The sequence below is a fragment of the Melospiza georgiana genome, chromosome 19, assembly GCF_028018845.1.
Source record: "Melospiza georgiana isolate bMelGeo1 chromosome 19, bMelGeo1.pri, whole genome shotgun sequence".
Classification (NCBI taxonomy): domain Eukaryota; kingdom Metazoa; phylum Chordata; class Aves; order Passeriformes; family Passerellidae; genus Melospiza; species Melospiza georgiana.
The window spans coordinates 12,140,702-12,147,772 of record NC_080448.1 but is presented as its reverse complement, the minus strand read 5'-3'; the positions used below and the strand labels follow the sequence as shown (position 1 = coordinate 12,147,772).

Below are 7,071 nucleotides of genomic sequence, written 5' to 3'. Positions count from 1 at the left end.
CCTCCACTGCCTTTAGAGAACTTCAGAACGAGCAAACGCCGCCAATGCACTGACTCTGCCTCAGCTCTAAGAGAAAAGGATTCAAATTACTTCCAGGACATTGAGGCTATGCTGTGTCCAAACCATCCAATTAGGAGAAAAAACCCAAAATTACCTTCAAAGAATTAACTAAAAGTGGATCAAATGCAATCCATATCTTTGCAAGCGTTTTACATTTTCAACACATTTTTGTTTATGCATAAAATCAGCATTTCGAATGTTCTATCTTAGCACAGAGCACGAATAACTGAAGATATTGAATAATTTGATTATTCCTGAATTTTAAAATTTAAAATGCTGTGGAACAGGGTATTTGGACTTCAACAGCTGAGCCTGGAGATGGAAAGAAAGGCTGGAGCTGCCTCTGGCTGCCGTGTGCATCGACACCAGGGCTGAGGCTTCCCCCAGAGCCAAAGAGCTGCCAGGATCAGCAGCAGCGTGGATCATCCCTTCTCAGGGCTATTTTACTCCAGAGAATCAATTTCCAAAAATTGCTTAAAACATCAAATGAAACACGAGTTATCTAAACATCAGATTTTCTAATTTTATTAAAAACGCACAAATTTTATCCAACATGTTTTCTTTCATACAGTGAATGGTCTAATATGCACTGGAGGTCACACAAGCTTAGGTTCATTAGAACAATAAAAGACATATGAGAAATTTAATATATAAAGAAAAAAGTAGCAGCTGTTGACTGCATATTTGACCATAAAATTTAAATATTTTGGACTTTTATTTTAAAGACACAAAAATAAAACCTGTGTGGGTCTATATAAGTCATATTAACAATTCCATGAATGTTCAACAGGACTAAAAATTAGCAAAGATGTTTGTTTGTCTTTTTTTTTTTTTTTCTTTTTAACCTTGTAACACTTTTAAACACCTTCTCGTGTTGCTGGTGCAAAGCACCTTACAGTATTTGTGCTATATATTTACTTTATTTGGCAACTGTCTGGGTTTTGTGGGATTTTTTTCTTTGCCTTCTGTAAACAACACCTTTTACAAACTAGCACAGTGAACCACAAGCCCTGCAATCTGTTAGAACATCTACAGAAAAGAAAATGAACTATTTTGGTTGGCTGCTCAAAATCTTTTGCTTTTGAACAAGAGGTTTTTCTAAAACAGGATTTGTTAGTAAAACATTGAGCTCCTGAATTTAACATTAGACGTAAACAGTTGACTGTTTTTAGTTCAATAGAGTCTTTTTGTTTAGCTTTTCTCTCTCTGTGAAGGTAGAATACTTTTTGTTTGTTTGTTTTTTCAAGTCATTTTCGTTAGAGGTCTGGGTGGTGACCTTTGCTATGATGAGGAGGTTTTGTACGTGTAGCTTTGTGAAGGTAGAAGAGTTGGTGCTGAGGGCTTAACATTTAGTATTTGCTATTTTTGAAAAAAAAAAAAAAAAACAACCACAACCAAACCAAAACAACCGAAACAAAACAGAAAAGAAAAAAAGAAAGGAAAAAGGAAAAGTTGTCCCACCTGATCGTCAGCAGGCTGAAATGGCTGAAGCTAAAAAGAGTTTCTTGTTGTCGAACTTTCTGAGAGACAAAAATGAACAAACAGATTCATAATGCCAGAACCATCCTTAACCAGGAACGCTATAGAGAGTTCTTGAAGCTTTTTTTTCCCTTTTCTTTGACCTCTCCTTCATTCAATTATTTTTTAATTTTATTTTTTTTTTTTAACGAGAAGTTTCTAAAGATTGTGGCTCTTAGGATGACATCCAACAGGGTAATCAAACTTAGCCATCCTACGGAATGGCAGCACTTTTACTGTACAGCTTCCCCAGTTTCTTTGTCAATGGTACAAAAAAAGTCCCCTTGCTTGTTTGATACAACCATAACATGGAGATTGTCCTGGTCTAGAGCAAAGCTTGCCTTGGAGCGATTGGATTCAGTTCGTTCCCAAGGTAAAATTGTCTTAGGGCGGGAGAGATGTTATATGAATTCATTTCTGTACACCATAACAATAAGCAGACTAGATGATCATCACTTACTTAGACCCAGTTCGTTTAAAGCTACCACACAGCCGCTTCGTTCATCTCTGGAGGGTGGGACAAGTGATTGCCGTAGTTAGCACCACCGTTGACGGATATCGACGAAAATGGGGGGCTGGGGCCAAAAACTTCCGCGGACATGGAGTGCAAGGAGCCGGGCAGGTTGGGCTCGGGGCTGGGCGAGTCTCCCGGGGGGTGCGACATGATGTCGGTGAAGCGCTGAGCCTCACTCGAGGGGTGGTGTCCGGGCAGGGGGTGCTCCATGGCCCCCAGCGGGGTCCCTGACGGCCCCGAGGAGGGCACGAACGGGAGATCCACGGGGGTCTGCGCCTGGGACGAGGGCGGTCCTTGCGGGAAGAAATCGTAATTGCCTCCAGGGCCGTAATACTCGCTCTGATAATCTGGCGGACAAAGAGAGACAGAGGGACGGTAACAGGCGGGCAGGTACCGAGCGGGGACGGCACGGGCACGTTCGGGGTGTCACCCGCGAACCCGAGGGGAACGCGTGACCGGGCTGGCCGGGGCTCCCCCTTCCCGCCGAGCCCCGGGACACCGACACAGAGCGGGGACACCGAAAACAGGGGGGAGCAGCGGGAGAGCGCCGGGATCCCGCCGGCAGCGCGGCCACGGCCGCTCCGGCTGCGGGGAGCCCCGCGATGGGCGGCGGAACCGGGCGGAACCGAGCAGAGCCCGGCACGGGAGAGGCGGCGCGGGGGAGCCGTACCCACCTCCGTAGAAGGAGAAGGGCCCGTTGGGGATGAGCTCGCCGGGCTCCAGCCGGTCCACGAGCGGCCGCATCCTGCGCGGGCTGCGGAAGAACGCGTGTCGCCGGGCGCCCAGCGCGCTCAGCTGCTTCATCCGCCGCTCCTTGGAGCGCCGGTTCTGGAACCACACCTGGCGGGACAGGCGCCGGTCACGGGAGCCGCGGGTCCCGCTCCCGGGAGCCCGGGAGGGATCGCGCTCTCCCTTCCCTTCCGTTCCCATCCCCATCCCCATCCCGGGCTGCGCTTTTCCCTTTCCCGGTCTGTGCCCGGTGCGCTCCGAGCCGGCTCCAAGCGCGGCCGAACCCACGCGTGACGGCGGCCCCGCTTCCCACCGACTGCAGGTCAAGAATGATTGAGTTAATTCTTATTACTCTGCCAAGATTACTGCTAATTACCCTCACACTGAGCCTCTCCAATCTAACCTCGTCTTTAATGGTCCTTTAACCCCCCATTACTCCAGCGCTGCGGGTTTATAAACCTTTTAATAATTCCAGCGCGTTGTCATTCTTATTTACCCATTAACCCCTCACATTTCTGGTTATTAATTTCGATACTGTTTGCAGCTTCTTTAGGATTTCTGCGAATAAACCCGCGGCTCCGTCCCCGCCGACCGGGACCGGGAAGCCCCGGGAAGTCTCGGTAATAACGATTTCAGAGGCCGGCGGGGCTGCCCCGCTCCCCGCGGTGCGGAAGGTGCCGGGCACCGGCCCCTCCTCGCCCCCGCATCCCCCGGAGCCGTGCCCGGGGCCCGGAGGCGGCGGTACCTGGATGACCCGCATGTTAAGGCCGGTCTCCTGCGCCAGCTGCTCCCTGATGTGCCGCGTGGGTTTCGGGGTGGCCGCGAAGGCGGCTTTCAGAGTCTCTAGCTGTTTGGCTTTGATGGTGGTGCGCGGTCCCCGCCGCTTGGCCCCCAGGTTCTGGTCGTCGTTTTCGTTGCTCCCCGTCTCCTTGTCGGACACGTTGGCGCTTTCCGAGTCCTTGGCGTCGTCCTGGGAGGGGTCTTGAGAGTCGGGGGACAGGCTGGGGTCACTGCCGGTGGTGGCTGGGGAGAACAAACCCGGGTCACGCTCAGCCGGGGGAAACACCGACCGCGAGGGACGGGGGGAGAGGAGAAAGGAGGGAAACGAAAAAGGGAAGAAGAAGATTAAAAAAAAAGGAGACAAGGAGAGGAAAAGAAAGGGGTAGGAGAGTGAAGGGAGAAGAGAGAGGAGGAAGACAAGGGATAAGAGAGAAAGGAGAAGACAGAAGAAAGAAGAGAAGGAGGAAGGAGAGGAGCATCTCATCCCAAGGAGCAGCCGGTGCTGAGCGCATCCCCGCCCTCATCGCCCCGGCCGCGCTCCTCACCTGAATGCAGGCTGTTTTCTTTGGCAGTATTGCTGTTATTTAGGTAATCTTCTTTGCAGACAAACTTGTTCTCGTCTATGATGTAGAGCTCCTCGCCGGTGGAGAGTTGCTTGTTACACATCATACACGTAAAACAGTTCAAGTGGAACACTTTGCTCCGCGCCCTGCGGACCAGGTCGCTGGGGGAGATGCCCTGGGCACAGCCCGCGCACTTGGTCCCGAAACACCTGCGGGGAGAGGCGGCAGCGTCAGCAGCGCCCGGGAACGGGGCCCGAGCGCGGCCTCCGCACAGCCCGCTCGGCCACGGAAACCGGCATTGAACCAAACACGGCGTCCCTGCAGAGCGCTCGGGATCCCCGACATCGCCGCTTTTCAAAACAAAAATCAAACCCGGCCTGGGCAGCGCTCGGCATCGCCGAACGCCGGGGCCGCGCTGCCCGGGTGTCCCCGCGCCCCGACACCCGCACGAAGGGCGCTCTGATAAACAGCCCGCGGGAATGCCACACATTCTGTGTGACCAACAGCCCGCGGGAATGCCACACGTTCTGTGTGACCGACAGCCCGCGGGAATCCCGCACGTTCCGTGTGACCAACAGCCCGCGGGAATCCCGCACATTCTGTGTGACCAACAGCCCGCGGGAATCCCGCACGTTCTGTGTGACCAACAGCCCGCGGGAATCCCGCACGTTCTGTGACCAACAGCCCGCAGGAATCCCGCACGTTCTGTGAGAAACAGCCCGCAGGAATCCCGCACGTTCTGTGACCAACAGCCCGCGGGAATCCCGCACGTTCTGTGTGACCAACAGCCCGCGGGAATCCCGCACGTTCCGTGTGACCAACAGCCCGCAGGAATCCCGCACGTTCTGTGACCAACAGCCCGCAGGAATCCCGCACGTTCTGTGTGACCAACAGCCCGCGGGAATCCCGCACGTTCCGTGTGACCAACAGCCCGCGGGAATCCCGCACGTTCCGTGTGTCGGTACCGGCGCTCCGGCCGGAGGAGCCGCCGGTGCGGGCAGGGCCGGCGGGGAGAGCCGGGGATGGCGGGGCCGGACCGCACCGGGGCCGGAGGCCTCCCGTGCCCCGCTCAGCCCCGCAGGGCTCTGGGAACCGGGACCGGAGCGGTGCCGGGCCCGTTCCCGAGATGAAGCGATGGAGCTCGGAGCAGCGCCCGTCCCCGTGCCCAGGGAGAAGCGGCGGCGGGCTCGGAGCCGCGTTCTGCCGGTGTACGGTGGGGGCTCCGCGGCCTCCCCGGCCCTGAGCCGGTCCTTGCCCTTACCGCCGGTGTGCGGCGGCGGGGCCCGAAGGGCAGCGGTACCGGCGGCCGCTCCGAGCCCGGATTGATGCCGGGATGCGCAAGGAGAGCGGCGGCGAGCGAGCGTCCGTCACCGCTTCCCTCTCCATCCATCCATCCATCCATGCACCGGCGGAGGGTCGCTGCCCTCGGGCCGGCCTGGCTCCGGTGCCCGGGATGCGCTGGGCCCGCGGAGCGCCCGCACCGCGCCTTCCCCGCCGGTGGCACCGGGAACAGCGCCGGGCTCACGGCCGGGCCAGCCCCGCTCGCCGCACCGGGAACAGCGCCGGGCTCACGGCCGGGCCAGCCCCGCTCCGCCGCACCGGGAACAGCGCCGGGCTCACGGCCAGGCCAGCCCCGCTCGCCGCACCGGGCCCGGCCCGGCCCGCAGCGCCGCTCGATAGTTCGGAGGGAACTTTGGGCAACTCGAGCTCGGCCGGGGAACGGGAGAGCGGCGACATCAACGGGCCCGGCCCCGGGCCCGACCGCCGCCCGTCCCTGCCCCGGGATCACCGGAGGAGCCGCCGCGGTTCGAGATGCTCGCGTGTCTCGGGGAGGGAAGAGGCGCTCGTGGGTCCCGCTGACAACGGGGAAAACAACAAAAATAAAGGGAAAAGAATGGAGGTGAAAAACGAACGGAGAGGAGCGGCGGGGGCAGGCGGAGGCCGGTACTCACCGAAAGAAGTCGTTTTTGCAGTAAAGCTTGCCTTCTCGCGAAAAGCATTTCTCTGTCAAATTGCATTTACATTCACAGCACTGAACACACTTCACATGCCAAGCCCTGTCCAGTACATTCAACAAAAACCGGTCCAAGATCGGCCTTTTGCAGCCTGCACAGTGAACCATTGTCTTTGGTTAGTTCTGAGGGGGGCAGCGGTTTCCCAGGTATCAAGGAGAAAAAAAATAAATAAAAACAATTCTTTTTTTTTCTTTTTTTTTAGAAAGACGACAACACCGGCGAAGGTTTGGTTTTTGTTTTGCTTTTTTTCTTTCTTTTTTTTTTTTTCTTGTTTTTGTGTACGTATCTTTTAAAAGCCTTGGAGAAGTGAAGAAGGATAAAAAGAAAGGGAGGAAGAAGAAAAGTCTTCGTTCGAGTGTCCTAGAAGGGGTACACAGGAGAACCCCCCACTGCCCAGCGCTTCGACACAGCCGCAGGATCCCGGCCGCTACCAACCACACGGATAATAATAATAATAATAGTAGTAATAATAATAATAGTAACAATAAAACAATTACTGCTATAAAGATCGGCGCTCAGAAAAAAAAAATTAAAAAATTAAAAATAAAACCGCCAAAAAGCGAGCGTGATGAGTTTTTCTAAGGTCTGAGGTAGAGCAGTCAGGAGTCAAAGTGCTTTTCCCAATGAGAAATCAAAGGAGTAAAAAATATAGCAACAACAACAATAATAATAATAATAATAAATAACGAGCCGGGGCATGGAGAGGCGGTGGCGGTCACACGGGCTGTGGCTGCTGCCGCGGCGACATCGACATCGCCCTGCGCGTCCTGACGCGGGGACGGGGACACGCGGGGACGGGGACACGCTCCGCCGCTCCTCGCTCCGCCGCTCGCTCTCCTCTCTCTCTCTCTCCCTCGACGTCTCGGCGGCACCGTCGCGCCCGGCTCTGTCC

General features: G+C 55.0%; 1 protein-coding gene across 1 annotated transcript; it reads right to left on the bottom strand.

Annotated features, from left to right (window-relative positions):
• Positions 1-2,059: 2,059 nt before the first annotated feature.
• Positions 2,060-6,286, bottom strand: LHX1 (LIM homeobox 1). Its single transcript, XM_058037710.1, has 5 exons — positions 6,117-6,286; positions 4,147-4,373; positions 3,567-3,844; positions 2,767-2,932; positions 2,060-2,439 (listed from the first exon to the last, which is right to left on the bottom strand). The coding sequence occupies exons 1-5, from the start codon at positions 6,284-6,286 to the stop codon at positions 2,060-2,062; spliced, it is 1,221 nt and encodes a 406-aa protein (XP_057893693.1).
• Positions 6,287-7,071: the final 785 nt, after the last annotated feature.